Source organism: Diadema setosum, chromosome 19, assembly GCF_964275005.1.
Source record: "Diadema setosum chromosome 19, eeDiaSeto1, whole genome shotgun sequence".
NCBI lineage: Eukaryota > Metazoa > Echinodermata > Echinoidea > Diadematoida > Diadematidae > Diadema > Diadema setosum.
Window position 1 is genome coordinate 14,810,896 of NC_092703.1, and position 16,687 is coordinate 14,827,582.

General features: G+C 37.8%; 1 protein-coding gene across 1 annotated transcript in view; it reads left to right on the forward strand.

The window, feature by feature from the left end:
• LOC140242290 (protein SFI1 homolog) overlaps positions 1-7,840 on the forward strand; it is a 37,899-nt gene extending 30,059 nt beyond the window's left edge. The window contains exons 24-29 of the mRNA XM_072322033.1: positions 190-500; positions 1,355-1,462; positions 1,883-2,451; positions 3,746-3,971; positions 4,521-4,629; positions 5,355-7,840. Coding sequence (XP_072178134.1) covers positions 190-500; positions 1,355-1,462; positions 1,883-2,451; positions 3,746-3,971; positions 4,521-4,629; positions 5,355-5,465 — 1,434 coding nt within the window. The 3' untranslated portion in view covers positions 5,466-7,840. The remainder of the gene's footprint in view (positions 1-189; positions 501-1,354; positions 1,463-1,882; positions 2,452-3,745; positions 3,972-4,520; positions 4,630-5,354) is intronic.
• The last annotated feature ends 8,847 nt before the right edge of the window (positions 7,841-16,687 follow it).

Here is a 16,687-nt window from a genome sequence, read left to right on the forward strand (position 1 = left end):
TCTGGTATGTATGGGAAATTTATATTATAGCAAAATCAGCCTGTCCTCAACTAACAGGTTAAGTGATGTCTTTATTGATGTATCAAAAATTACATGATTATGTTTACGGATGTATGTGAAAGTTGTGCACGATTTCAGGTTGTGTGGTTCACAAGTTGTTGCTTTGCTCTGTGCATTTTCCACTCGCAGACTTCCTACAAATCCTATCAGGCGGTGCGACGCTTTGCCGCTCGTTGGCGAGAGAAAACCGTGGCCGCCAGGCTTGGGGGCAGGCGACCACGGAATCCACGACATTCGAGTCGCAGAGTGAGATTCAAAGACGAGATGGCGCCGGTTGGTGCCAAGTCTGAGATGGAGGAGCATAAAGATGTGGTCCGAGCATTGAAGCTTGCTCCCACACAACTCTCATCGCATCCTCCTCCAGTATGGAGCAAGTCGGTCAGCAGTCGGAGAGGAACACCTGGAGTAGAGACAGGCCTTACATCAGCTGATGGTTTGTGGTGAGTGAGCCTACTGTTCCTCGAAAGCAAACCCTTCAAAGGCCTCCATATTAAAAAGATAGGTGCAAAAGTATGCAAAGTGTGCAAATGCTTTTAAAGGAAAAAATTACTGGATTTATGAGAGGTATAGCTTGTAGTTTGTACTTGGACTTTGCAATCTTTCAACGTCTTTTAGTTTCTGGCTATAGCCACATCCATGTTTTAGCTAAAGTGCATGTTTACATGTTTACTAGACTGTCATAAGATATAAAAACATCAGTGACTGGGTCATCCCAAATTTGTGATGTGACTGCTTTGTAGCACTCTCAAACAGGTGATAAAACATGACCGCCCGGCTCAAAACCCACAAAAGTTAGCCCAAATGATTTTTACTTTTCTCCGCAGACTTTTAAAGAGTAAGCTCTAAGGTTTAGAATGATATATAACTTGTTTGAATTTTATTATCCTAACCCATTCAAAAAGTGATTGAAATAGAAGAGAGTTAGGAGTTGCAGTTTCATAGGAAAGGGGAAAAAAGAGGATTTTAAGATTAGGGTAACTCCAGCATGCTGTGCAGAAGTATCAATGAAAATCACAGTGATATCAGTGCCTGTCTGAAAAAATATGGTCCAGAAAACTGCTAATATCTATAATTTGGCTTGTTTTAAGCCACCAAATTTTGGCAGTAGGTAGATAGAGATTACTCTCCCAGGTGAGACAAACTTTAAAAAATTGAGTAGGTCAACTCTAATGACTATTTTGTTCCTTACAGAGAGTCCTAATCTGTGACTTCTTTTTGTGGGTCTTGAGCTAGGCAGTCGTAAATGAACACTCTTGTCAATAAGAGCCATGTTTTATATTTCATTCTCCACCAGCAGTAGACCAGTGACGGGCAGAGTTCGTGCCCAGCCGAGGCGGCCGGATTTCCTGCGAGACTCCCTTCAAAGAGAGGGCTTGTGGGCACAGCCTGCTTCTGCACCTTTGTGAGTTTGTAAATGTTGTATTTGAACTTCAGTTGTCTTTAGAAGGTCAGGAAAGGTTGTTTGATAATCATGGTCAGACACAAGTTCACAACAGCTGTAGAATCTTCAAGTGGTAGTTAGATGTTGAGAAGGCATGATATAACTGAACAAGCGAGGTAAGCCTTTCTACAAGAGAAAAACGATGTAGTTCTATGAGAGGCAGTCCAAGTTCATATAGAGAGTTTTTGCTTCTGTTCAAACACATTTTTCTTTTATTCTTTGACATCATTGAGTCCCTCTTTTAAGTGTTGCTGTTGCACATTTGGAAGGGACACATAATGATTTCGTTCTGTTTTGAAAATGCTATTATAATGACAGAAAGTCCATGTAGGAATAAGGAATTTTAGATTACTGTTGAGTTTGTGCTGGGTTTGATTGCAGAGGGACACATGAGCACCTAGGCTTATCAACTATTCAAAGGGACGAAGAGTTTGAGGATCATCCGTCAGTTCATCAGGCCCCCCCTTCCCAGACAGAAATAGTTGCTTCCACTGCTGCCTCCAGCCATGCGTTGCTAGTCCCACAGGTGGCTCAAGAGGGCATTCCATTTGACAGTAGAGGTAGCACCATCTTGCCAGGAATGGAGGGACACTTAACCAGTGATATGTCTTCAGCTCACAAGTCAAGAGCATTACTAATGAGCATCGATAGTAAAAAAACCACTGCAAATGTGATTGGACGTGTTCTCCCCTCTGCCACAAGAGGAGTCTCCCAACCATCAGACAAACAGCCAATCACAGTGCCCATGCAATCTCAGGGGAATGTTCCACTTTATATTGGAGGTAGTGCCAAACCATCCATGAGGGGCACTGACTCGGAAAACAGTGACAATACTGGCAGAGAGGGACATAGAGAGAATGTTCAAAGTAGAAGAAAGGACAGAGGTGATATCAAAAGTGGAGTACTACCCAAATCTCCCCTCTTACTTCCACCATCTGCATTCACTTCAGGTATGTCATACTAACAGTCTAATCTGTCTGTAGTGGACGCCTGTCTATAAAGGCCACTTTTTGTCCCTTTGGGTGGCTGCTGTAGACAGGTTTGACTGTGTTTTCTTCCCAGCCAGTGTGTGTGGTCAGTATGTTAATATAATTGTTGTAAAGGGTGTGGATGCTCTGTGCTGTGAGAAGTCTGTGCAAGTACAGATGCAGAGACGGCAATAGTAAACATGTAATTTTTACTATTATGTTTTTTGGGGAATGCATCCTAGAAGCACTGTTTTTTTTTTTTTTTTTTTTTTTTTTTTTTAGCATTCCTCCCCATTTCCAGTACTTTCATATCCTCAAAATGTTTTGCAAACTTATACATTTCATTTGGTGGGCATTGTACTGTAAAAATTTGTATTTATATTTTTATGTTTGAAGTGGAAAATGAATGAATGAATGAATGAAAAGCAACTTGTATATGCTGTTATGGAAGAGTATGTGTGCTGAGTGCCCAAATTTGTTCCTTCTATAAAGCATAATGCATATTGCCTTGTGGTGAATATCTTGACATATGCCATATAAGTTCTTGCACAGCCAAAAGTGAGTTGATTTCTCATTGTTATCTTCACGATGCTCTGCAAATAAGGACCACTACTGGGAAACCACGTTATGATGAGGTTGCCGGGACCGCAGATTTTACCTTTTTGCACCCCGTACCTCCTCGTAAGCATACTGAAAAAGAGACCAGCTAAACACAGCAATGGAAAATTGGTATCGCCAAATTCACCTCGCTTAAAGCGGTTCCCTCATTGTAAGCTGGCTCGTTGTATCAGGGTTCCCCTGTACTTGTTAGCTACATTACAGTTGTGAGGACATTTTATAAAGGGATGGTATGGTATTGCTTGAGATGGGGATTCAGGTTTTAACTTTTTGCAAGATAATTAGAAAACAATGATGTGAAGGAATGGTATAGTTTTGGTTGAGATGAGAATTCAGGTTTTAAGCTTTTGCAAGATAACTCAGAAAACAATTATATGAAATACTGAACAAAGTAGTCTCCTTGTTATACTTTGTTTTTGGATATCTCAGCCACTTCAAAACTTATTTGCATCAAATAAACTTTGAATTCCTATTAGATTTGTATGCTCTGTGATATTTCATGAGTGGTTTCTAATCATCTCACAAGATCTTAAAATCTGAATCCCATCTCAACCAAAACTGTACCGTTCCTTTATAAAAAAAAGAAACAAAAACAAAACAACAAAACAAAACAAAACAAAACAAACAACAAAACAACCCTCATCACTTCTGTTGCTAGGCAACCCTCAGAGAGTGCATCATGGTGGTGGTACAGTACCTGATGAAGCTCCCCCTTCCACCATCGCCCCAGAGATGACCTCCATCGGAGAGGGGACCAATTGGACAGCCCCATTCAGGGAGGGGCAGCAGAGAGAGGGCGTCTCGGGGGAGGAGGTGGTTTACGGCGAGATCCAGACCCTCCGAGAGACGCTGGTGGACTTCCAGAGTGCCAAGGCAGAGCTCAAGTGAGATTTTGAAATCTTTGTCAAGTCAGTTTTAACCCTTCTCCCTCCCCCACCCCATCTTTAATCTTTCTCCCACTCCCACACCTGTACCCTAGCCCTAACCATACCACCCCCTTAATGATTTTAACAACTCAAAGTAATCCTTGTCTCTCATTGTCTTCAAAGCCAGTGAATATTTGTGTACTCACTCTACTCTCCATGACTTACTGGTCTGTATTTCTCTATAAAATTTAACAAGAGCTAAATATAGGCCTACATAAAATACCTAATTCAAGAGGCATGGAAGATATGTATCATGTCCTACACACACAAAAAAAAAAAATTGACATACTTGTTCAGATTGTAAATGAAATCTAGATTTTTCTAAGTATTTGAAGGGCATGTGAAATCAATCTGACAAGTGGTGGACAAATACATGATGAAGATGCACGTCTGTGTGTGTTTCAAGCACCTGAAGCCAGTGAGTTCAGTATACATGCGGCATGAAACTATGCTCTCATATTAATCTGATTTTGATCTTTGCATGCTTCCATGTGATTTCGCTCCCAGAAAGCTACGCAGCCAGGAGGCAGAACTGCTGGGCTGGATGAAGGAGCTGAATCTGTCCAGGACGACGGAGGACAGCGCTGCCATTCTCCTTGGAGATGAACTCCAGCAGGTGGGAGAGATATTATATTGTCTTCATCAATTTATGCCAGAATATTTATTTTATCTAACGGCAAGAATTGTTAGTGGTAGTATAGTGCGTACACACCACAGTTATCACCAGTTCTAGGAGCACCTGTTATCAGGGTCTCTGGTTATGAGCATCTACTGACTTGTAAACTGTTCAAAGGCTGGCATCCACTAGAGCGCTAACAGGATTTAGGAAAGCTTGCGGAAGCAAATTGCATGTATGTTATATCGGCATTTTTTTCTGCATCAGATGCAGAATATGTGTGCAAGGAATCAAGACATTTCTCGGGATGTTACTACAAATCTCTGTGTATTGACTGCAGACCTACAGTACGTGGGAGTGTCGTAGGAATCAATTGGGAACTGTGGTGTACCCGGAAGATGCCTTTTGACGCCTACAATGTATGAAGTCTCTTGGGAAATTGCACATTCACTTCGGTCATATGAGTAGAAGCGTTGCATTTTGTGTGTTGAAGCAAAATGCAGATTAAATCTCATCGTAATCAATGGGCTTGAAGCTTAATTTCCAGCATAAATGAAAAACAGTTCTTTGTCCTCACTCCCCGAGACTTTTGGGACATCAGATGGAAACAGAAAGATTGAAAAAAAAAAAAAGGCTACTGTATACACTGCAACAGTTTTTGAACACATGTTATCTTTCTCATGTCAATCATTTTAAATTTTGTTGTTTTTGTTGCTCCCATGCAGGTTCAGGAGCAAATAGCAAGACTGTCAACTAGAGTTCGTCACAGCAAACCTCACATCAAGGACCTTCTTGCACGCATCAACCATCTCACCCAACAAGCATCTCTCCTGTAGAGTGAAACTTTTAGTCTCCATCATCAAGATCTTGTAATGCATATATCCAGGACTTTTGTGGAAAAAGAAAAATCCTCTAAATGACCAAGATAAAACAAGAAAGTCGGGCAGATGCTTACACAAATCTGATGCAACATCGGTCTATATTGCTCATGAATTGTTTTATCTCCATACACACTGCTTTACCAATTATGAAATAATTCATGTATCATGTGGATCAATGTTTGTCGGACAATGCGTTGCCATGGTAACCATAATTTTACCAAAACCTTGTGGATTGAATAACTTCCATAGTATTTAAGCAATTAATTTCAAAATTGGTATCTATGATGATCTATAGGTGTAGTTATGCAAGACACTCTTTGTGTTTGTACTTGACAAAGTGTTGCCATGGTAACCGCATGTTTTCTTCGAAATCTTGTGGAGTGAACAACTTCCACTGACAGTTTTGAAGCAATTGAAATCAAATTTGGTAGGCATTATGGCCTTGAGGCATAGATGTGCAACACATAATTTTTGTGTTTGTCGGACAAAGCATTGCCATGGTAACTATAATTTTACCAAAACCTCGTGGATTGAATAACTTCCACATCATTCAAGCGATTAAGGTCAAATTTAGTATGTATGATTATCGGGAGGTGTAGTTATGCAAGACATGAATGTGTTAATATAAGAAAAATGTGTTGCCATGGTAACCACTCATTTTTGGATCAAATTGAACCATTCAATCTATTCAAGTGAGATTTGGTGTGTATGATGCTCTTTGAGTGTAGTTTTGCAAAATGTCCTTTGTATTTGTATCGGACAATGCGTTGCCATGGTAACCGCATTTTTAAAAAAGAAATCCTGTGGAGTGAACTTCTTCCCCAGTTTTCAAGCAATTGAAACCAAATTTGGTGGGCATTATGGCCGTGAGGTATAGATGTGGAACACATAATTTTTGTGTTTGTCACACAAACTGTTGCCATGGTAACCGCAATTTTACCAAAACCTTGCAGATCTAATAACTTTTCAATCATTCAAGCAATTAAAGTCAAATTTAGTATGTATCATGATCTAGAAGTGTAGTTTTGCAAGACACCAATGTGTTAGTTTAAGGAAACTGTGTTGCCATGGTAACCACTCATTTTTGTATCAAAATAAACCATTCAAGCTATGAAGGTCAAATTTGGTGTGTATGATGGTCTTTAAGTGTAGTGGTGCTGGGGGAAAGCATGTTTCCATTTGCTGTAAGTTTTATACTCAGTGTCAACTCTGTAATTGTACAGTAAACTAAAACTATTCCGTTTCCAATTCGACAAGTGCACAAACTTGGTATTAACATCATTGCCCTCATGACATCACATACTATAAAGCAACACTAGGGGCAGGGGTATTAATCACCCTCAGTGATAATTCTAGTGTTTTTTTTTAGTACCGCATTTGCCTACGTTATATCCACACCCTACGGGATTTTACCAAATTATTTAACAAAGTAAAAGAAATCCCAGATAATTTCATCTGAAAGTCTTAAGTCATCATTACAGTCAGAGGTGTAGTTCAGTGTCTATGAAGTCGAGTCTTAATCACTACTACTACTATGAATGCATGTGCCACACAATGGAGAGTGCCACCAGGATTGTAACTCAAGCTTCTGAAATGAATAAATACAACAGTATGCCTTAACCCGTCGAGGACGAACTTATTTTGCTACAACACACATTTCCCATAGACACCTGCCCGAGTATACTCGGGACTATAATTTTTGTAGTCCTCAACGGGGTAACATACCACCTACATTGTATCACACTTCAGACTGCAACCTTTTGCCTTTCTGCCACTAAAGCGTACTATTTGGATAATCTCTGAAAGACATCGTCTGTTCTTCTGGGCACAAATTTGGCTGTAATCATGTATCAAATGCACCCTGTGTTTTAAGCATCTGCCCCATCGGTTTGTGCACCATTATGTAGTGTTTGTCATTTAAATGCAATTTTTTTTTTTTTTTTTGAGTACATATAGAGACTTTATATGCAAAAATAGGTACATCCATTTTCATCAATTTGAGATATTTCAGATTTAATCTGCTGAAAAAAGAAAGAAAATAAAACATAATTTTAATGATGTCTTCAAAAATAAGAATATATTTCTTGCTATGAATTGAGTGAAGTGTCATTGAAGATATTTTTTTCTCTATGTAAATGATGGCCTTACCTTAAAAGATTAGAAGATGGCATTTATTTTGGCATTCAAACTCTCTAGTAATATCTTGACTCTTATTGTTGGTAAAGACACTGTCCTACAGATTTTTATAAATCATGCTGATGTCTGGATTATCTGGATTAAAATATGCAAATGTGTATGTGCAGAATCAAGTTCTCAAGGATTAATGTGTGTAATGGACTGAAATTACAATCTAAACAAGATTTGAGAGAAAGTGGATATTTTGAATAAAAAGTAAAAACAAAATTGTGTTCTTGGTCAATAACTCAACAATCGACGTCCCATACATCACATGCACTGTAGAGCAAGAAATATTCACAAATAAGAACTTTCGTATGCTTTTTAATTTTTGCAAATCTTGGTTCTCGCAAAATTAAACATAATGTTTATCATTGGGAGCAGTGATTTAAAAAATGTTCAAGTTATCAGTTAGAACTATTTTGAAGCACTAAAGCTAGGATTTAGTTTCATCTGTAAATGGGAAATAATGCCTTTAAATGCATGCAAACAATTCTGGTTGTACAGTATAAAGGGAGAGCAGGGACTGCATATTTTACCTCGTTATAACCAGTACCTTTTTGAAATATACTAAAGAATATTTTTGAAACATACTAAAAGAGAAATCAGCTAAATACAGCAATGAAAAATCTGAAGGGGGTACTCACCTCACTATAGAGCGGGACCTCGTATCAAAGCAAGCTTCATAAATAAAGGGATAGTATAGTATTGGCTGAGATGAAAATTCAGCTTTTAACTTTTTTTTTTGTATCAATATATAGCAAAAAAAGCTGCTGAAAACTGCTTATCCATTAGTTGCGAGCCCATGGAGTAAAATAGAGTCAAAAGGGGCCCGAGTTTTCGATCCTAGCAGAATCTTTGTCGGCGGCAAAAACTTTTACTTTTTTTTTGTGATATCCTTTAAAACGAATTTATGAAATGTTAAACAGCATACAATTCGAAGAGGAATTCTGAATTGCTGAATATCGGTTTTGAAAGAGTTGAGATATCCAAAAACATAGTAAAACAAAGCGATCCTAATAAAGGGTAGGTTCCATCTTTTGTAGGTTCCATCTTTTATTAGGATAGCTTTGTTTTGCATATCTCAGCCATTCCAAAACCCATTTTCATCAAATAAACTTTGATTTCCTCTTAGAATTATATGCTCTTTCATATTTCAGAGGTTTCTCATGTAAAAAAAAAAAAAAAAAAAAAAAAAAAATCATCATCAAAAAATGTTGGAGACCTCAAAATTCACCTCAATCAGAACTGGTTCTTCCCTTTAATACGGGATTTTCCCTGAATACCGCCTACTTTAACTTGATCACTGCAAAGTCATCAGCAAATTTCCAATATTAACTATCAAATTCAGATGGGAAGGGACTAAAATTAAATCTGCTAGATTTCCTTAAAAAAGGGACAAATCAGAAAAAGAAAATTGAGTCGAGATATGTGTGCAGGTCATTAGCGAACTTGTAAGGGTAATGGCATCAACACCTCATACGAGTTGTGTACCGATGTTGACTGATACGCCACTTTTTCCCCCAAACACATAGAACTTTGAAATTAGACAACTCCTTTTTTTGTGTCTAATTTGAATGAATTTAAATGTTTTTTTTTCTTCTTTAACTTATTTGATTTTTACAATGTTGTTAAAGTTGATGATGATAACATAATTCTTATCATCATAACCATAATCTTTATTATTATTATTATTATCATTATTACTATTATTATTATTATTATTATTATTATTATTATTATTATATTATCATCATAATTACTGATTTATTTATTTATTATCAAGGCTACAGAGCCTTTATCAGTGTTGCCACTGTTCTATCAGAGGGCCATTATCATTACCCCATGGAGCTACGCTGTACTAGCTCCATTTTTACCCTAGCATTTAATACCAGGTACCATTTCTATCTTCTAGTACCCATTTCCATTTCTGGTTTGAGAAGGACAAGAATGACATGATGGGTAAAAATCTATCTTGTCCAAGGACATAGACACTTGGTGGGATTTGAACTGGGGACCTCCTGCTGAACATTACAAGTGTATGACTATGCCGCTATGCCCCTGCCCAGTCACACTGCATTATATTGTGGGATGGGTTGCTTCTACAGGAGTGACAATATGCACAGGTTACCCCAGCACGTACAGCAACAACCGCTCTGCTCCGTTCGTTCAGTACATAGGAATTATGACACCAAGACAAGTATATAGAGTAATGCGTGAATATACTGTGTTTTAATTGGTACGTGCCTACATTTACAGTACATTCTAAACACATTCTGTACAAGAATCTTTTTTTTTTTTTTGCAACACAAAACATTGACATTTTTTCTTATTTCTTAAATTGAGTACAAGAAAAAACTGTCCAAACTTGACAGTAACATCATAAACTACAGTTCATATTTTCATATTCAGGTTTTCAGATATATTTATAATATTTATATAATATATTTATTTTGTATGTGTTTTTTTCTTCAAACCAGTAACACAGTGAAAAGAGCCACAGTAAAACGGATTTGGTATTATAATACATTCATATATATTTCTCTATACTCTTATCTAAATATCAATATTCTTAATTTCCTATGATCAGCTAACAACATCGCATCATCACCATGTAGTGTAGCATTTTGAATTATGGATATATATATATGTATATATATATATATATATATAATGTATTTAGCAAATTTATCTAGACACACTTTCGTATTCATTACAATGTACATGTAAACTGATTAACTTGTTATATAATCACTATACATCAATTTGATTGCACTGAACAGCCAACATAAAAAAAGTGGCAATGCCGTTTGTAGACTTAGTTCTGGTTTTGCTACTTTGCAAGACACATTCTCACATGTATCACTAAGAAAGAAAAATAAGAAAAGTTTTTGTCTCTGACTCAACGTCCTATTATACTATTAGTGAGCGAAAAGAAGAAAAATGTCCAAATTCTACTGAATACTTGTTGTCTCAAGTGTCAAATCTATGATCACTGTAAACTCTTTTTGAATAGTTCAGACAGTACACATAGTATTCTTTACAATGTTATTAATATTGCTGATTTTCTTCATTTTTTTTTTTCTCTCTGTGAAGGACTGCTTCTGTGATACATTGTAATAATCCTTCCACTCTCTCTCTACGTTTCTTTCTGGAATCTTTGGCAACGGCAAGTCGTAACATGTCATGGTAGTGATTACCTATGACACAGTGAATAAACTGAATAAATTACAATGAAACAAAAACACAAAGAAATGAAAATATTAAATAAAAAGCGAGAGAGAGAAAAAAAAAACAAACCTCAATCGTAATCGATGATGCATTCTTTTCAGAGGCGAGATGGCCAGGGCATTTAGTGCTAATTTATTTCATGTTTGTTCCGTCAAAGAGGGCAGGATTGTGCTATTGATGCAATATTTCATTTGCATGCATGGAATGTGAACAACAGCAGAAAAACAAAATGAAAAGACATTAAAAAAAATCCAAGAAAGTAAAAGCATTAAGTTACGTAATCAAACCTAGGCACATTTATCATGCCTCGCTGGATTCATTTGTTGTTATTTCTGTGCAAACAATACACATCGAAGTACAATGTGGCTTCGCAGGACTTACTATTTGCCCTATACAGAACAGTAGGACAGAAAGCAAAGTCAGACATGGTGACTTGTAGGCCTTGTTACCATTTTTTCTTCCCGTCTGTGGCAATAATCAATTAACAAAAGTTTTTCCCTCGCTGAATTTCTTTGTTCTCTTACAAATGATAACTATCGAGGGAAAAATAAAAGAACAATCAGTGGAACACATGAAAATGTTTCTACTAGTTACATACATTTTGAGTGGAAGCTGACTGCTCTAACATGATGCTGCTTACTTGCAATCTTTCATGATTCTGCAGTTCTCTGATTGGACGGACACAGACCGTCGTCTGATAACTTGGCATGATTGTCAACTGGGACATATTTAGATAGTGGCTGAATAAATCCATTGCACATTGATTTGTCTGATATTGAAAGGAGGAATACTCGAACAAAATGTTCTACAAATGACAACTGAGAGAACCATTCTTTGAATACAATGGCGTTTGTCGATGAGGTCCACATTCCGAGTTGGCAGTCGGACATTTCACCAAGCTTTGACAAACGGGCCCTAGCCTTACACTTGTAAATCAATTCCAAAAATAAACTTGACATAATTCTTGATGCATGTAGGTTACATAGCAGTAGATAGTGAGGTATTGCAATTTTTGTCAACACAACTTTCTTGCACTTAGTGTGATCCACTTGAAAGAAACACTGTTTTACCAGTTATCTACGGAGAGTATGCAAAGATATTAAAGTACATGTAATACCACAATAAATTACATGTGTCTTGTAGATAAGGGGAAAAATTTTTAAACAAAACCAGGAACCCCCTCCTGCTATCCAGATATTTGTACAATGTAGAGTGTATACTCATGAATTCAGAACAGCAAATGTAACTACACAGCTGGCTTTCCAACAAAAGTAGGCAAAAGTAACACAACTTCCATTGGCCCATGATTTATGGACAGCGAACTGTGGCATAAACATTTATAACCAAGCAATGCCAACGATAAGTGAAGCAGAAGTATAAAATGGTCGAGACATATCATCACTACTATGTGAATAACAAAACTGAAGGGATGTTGGATCCAAAGACAAACACATCTGTTTGCAACCCGTTTACAGTCTGAATCATGGCTGCAGATGCGTTTGAAAGCTTAGACTCCGATCACGTCCTGCTCAAAATGTTTACCCTTGTGGCCAGGAACTGGCAAGTGGAATCTTGTTCTTAGCCTACAACACATTAAACTGTTGGTATTCTGTGGCCGACGTTTACACGCGTCGGCATCAGCATTACTGCACAAAGCTATACCAAGGGGAAAAAAAAAACACCAACAGAAGAACACCAGTATGTCAAATATAAATATATACATAAATGCTAAAATTTAAAATTGCGACACATTATGAATCAATTCTTTACTTGAAGTCACATGCACAAAATATAAACCAATAGCAAATATGAAGTGGTACAAAAAGACTGGCAGAGCAAATATCCACAGAGTATTGAAATTTCATCGATGGAAACGTACAACGCAATATTCAAAAGAACATACACAACAGGACTTAACCTATATAAAATAACATTTATTCCCAGCAATCAAAATACAATGGTACAGTGGTATATCGATGCCCACTTACAAGTACTAACACTAAACCATTGCCGATGAATGTACTACTGTGTAAGAGCATCTGTATAAGAAAGTGTGACATATTTGCTTTTTACGTAATTAGCTAAGGATGGCATATCTCTGGTGTGCACAAGTACTTCACTCCTTGTAGAATTACTGGTAAACATATGAAAGACTAAGGGAATAGAACTCATAGCCTTGTGTGCTGTTCGCTTCTTTTCGTATCTTTGCTAATTGTCATGCAAAGTCCTCGATTGACTTTTCTAGCTGGGAGCATTTTTGTTTTTGTTTTGTTTTGAGTTTTTTTTTGAGAGAGAGATCTCACTACAAAATGAGTGCTACAGAAAGTTGCGTTCAAACCGGTGGAATTATACTCCAGCATACTGACCTCGACACTAAACCAGCATAAGGATGTCGTATTTCGATGAACGAAAAAAATCACTAAGTCAGCTTAAAACCACAAAATGGAAATAGGCTGAAAAAAAAAAATCCATTTCTGGAATCCCTCAAGTTTCAAACACGCTGGGTCTTGCAACATGATCTGATTGCTAGGTATGCACTTAACACATGTAAATGACGAACACCATAATGATCAAGTAGATTATGTTTTATTTGATGTAGACAGAAAACAATATACAATGGCTACAAGCACTCCAAACATATCCAAAAGGCCTACAGAGAAGAAAAGCAGATGGGACCAATCCATATACAGCAACTACAAAAACAATGCTAGAGCTATTTTGGCAATACCTCTCCCCAGTCAACTGAAATGCCTCAGCATTCTCATGCAATACAGTGTAATTGTATGATACTACAGGTGCCTGGCCCTTCATTCAAATCCCATTGATCTCGACTACTTCACTCATGGATTGACCTTTAGCCCTTTCTGCACTAGGGTAATAATTCCGAGTGTATTTCTATCCATTACACCAGTCATCGTTACTGGATTTTTTTTTTTTTTTTTTTTTGTTCTGGTGGAAGAGGAATGTTTAGTTAGATTTTGGTGACCGTTGAGCCTCACCTTTGACCTTTCCCTCCTATCATTTCAGGAAAATAATTGTATATATTCATTTCTATCTGCTTATCATATACCAACACTGGACAATCCTACAGCTGGCTGTAGTTCTGGCTGGAAAATAGCATTTCAACCAAAGCACTGTGACCTCTGTCTTTGACCTATCACCTTTTATGCAAATAATTTCGTATATATTTATTCCTACCCTTTCCACCAATCACATAACCACTGGACATTCCTAGCTGAAAAAAGAAAATATGACTGAAAATAATGCTTGGCTGGCAAAAGCAGTGACCTTTGTACAAATTAATGAAATTAATAAATGAATCAATGACCTTTGACCTTAACCTGTGATCTTTCACTACTTTCACTTTATCTATGTGTCAATGTATTTCCAACTTTCTCACCAAAATATGTTACCACTGTACCTTGCTCACCAAGGTTACAGCTGGAAAGTGCTATTTTGAGCCGCGGTTCAGACACTTTTGACCTTTGACCTCTATAGAGAGTTTGCCCAAATTATTATCAGTGCATGTTCACATCAGGTATATAGCAATACCTGGGCCAGGTACTGGTACAAAAAAGAAAAATATCCCCTGGATGGCTCTTCTTAGAATTGTGACGAGATATTGGGATGTAAAGACAACACGAATGCATTATGCCTCTGGCTTCCCATAGGCCTATGGGTGATGGCATAAAGGCAAACACATAAAGACACAAAATCACAAATCTGTCAGGTTACCCAAGGTCAATTACGGCTTTCCAGTTCTGAATATCTCTGCTGAAGACACTGATGTCAAAGCGGAGAAAGTAAATCTTCAACAGCCTTTTGTTCATCACTACCTCCCACGGTCCTACGGCAGCATGTGTAGATCTCCATCATTCCTCGATCATCAGAGAAGACAAAAGACGATGAAAGAACAGAATCCAGAGCCGACAAACGCTCTCGTTTTCAGCATTTATTGCCCTGCCAATCGAAATCATGCTGCCATTGTAATAACGATTCAATAGTGACGTCAAGTTGTTTCGGTGACCAAGTGCAAATAATGATACGCTTATAACTCTAGTAGCACTGACAGTGCATCATATACGTCTCTGTTAATGTATTCACTAAAATAATCGTTTGTATTTCCAGCTGCCGTGGCTTGCAAATGTCATAAAAGTCGAAAGAGTAGATCTCATACTTCAATTTGAAAATGAAGAAAAAAAAAATAATTTTATGTGCACGACATATGCTCTTCCATAAAGGCTTTGTTAAGCTGTCTGGGGGTTACAAAGTGATACAGCTGCATGAAAACATTAATGGGAAGTTCACAATTCACGTCCAAAGTTTCGCTTTCTCATAGGTGCGAGTGAAATGGAGAGAGATCTCGCTTCTGAAATACTACAATGTATCTCATGGAAGGGTGTGATCCCTTGCCACACACACATTGTGATACAAACTGATTTGGATTAGAATCTTTGAGCGCACGAGTCGTGCAAAAGATCATTTGGTTGCTTCTCTGTTGATCTGCGACGGAACTTGTATGTAGCACCAAGTACATGTTATGTGTGTGCAGCTACAGTAAGTCCTGCTTGTTTTACATTCAAATGTGAACTGGGCAGGGTCTTGATGTTGTGTCTGTGATTCCTGACAGACTAAATAAAATTCTCTCCCTCCCCCCTCTTTTCAAATATTACATACCCAGTTGCAGTTGGGGGACAAAAGTAAGGGTACAATGCATATTTCTGCCGATGACCTGATAGTGTATTCCTGAGCTAAGATTCCTGTGTTTAGCTTTTGTCAGTATAGCCCCATGGTCTCTCCACAAATGTGAGAACTTAAAATCTCACATACACAAGTTTGTACGAGTGTGGCAAGAACTGTAAGCTCCCTCCCCCCTCTCATTCTGGGATTCAATCAATAAGATACACTAATGATGTGCCATTCACCAATACCTTAAAAACTTGATTTCAAGATCCCAAGTCTGCCAGATGAAATCAAATTTCGGTTGGATGTTCATCCTATCGCAAGATACTAGTGCCCCGTTTCTGTCTGCTGGGCAACAAATGTTTTGTAGACTTATTCCTCTGCCGCCTATTGCCTCTGCGTAAACATGACATCAATAAACGGGTAGGGGGATGGCGCACCTCCCTGAACAAAGTTTGGACTCTTGTGCACAGAAGCACGGGGAATGACTACAATAAGAGGTAATGTCATATGTCCACATCATGGAATACTCTGATTTGTCTTCCTTTGTTTTCTCTCCCTTCCACAGCAACAGATTTTTTGACCAGTAGGAATGTTCTGAAAAAAACACGAAATCAATGCTACAGAGTTTGTGCCTTTAAACAAACTCCAGCCATTCATGACTGTGTCACATCCACATTTTGTAAAGCCACTAGAATACAAAAAAAAACAAAACAACTAAACAAGAGGAAATACAGGAGAGAATGTTGAACAAGAATCTGGTTCTCTTGAAAATATTTTGGTCCCTCTTTTCGAATAAAATGGAATGTCAGTGTCCACGCAATTGAATATTGGAGGGAAAAAAACAAAATACCAATCCTGGTAATACCCCATAACTAACGTCTCTGAGTTTCCGCTGCACAGATACAGAGGATGAGAAACCCAAAGTGTGTGTCGCCAATGCACAGAGCAACAGACTGACAGTGGCTTGTAGATGTCCTCAGCATGATAGTCCCACCCTATTCTCATCTGTGTATGGTTCAGACTCCATTGCTCACAACATAGAATATCTCTCTGAAACATATTATGCAACAAAAAAAGGTAAAACA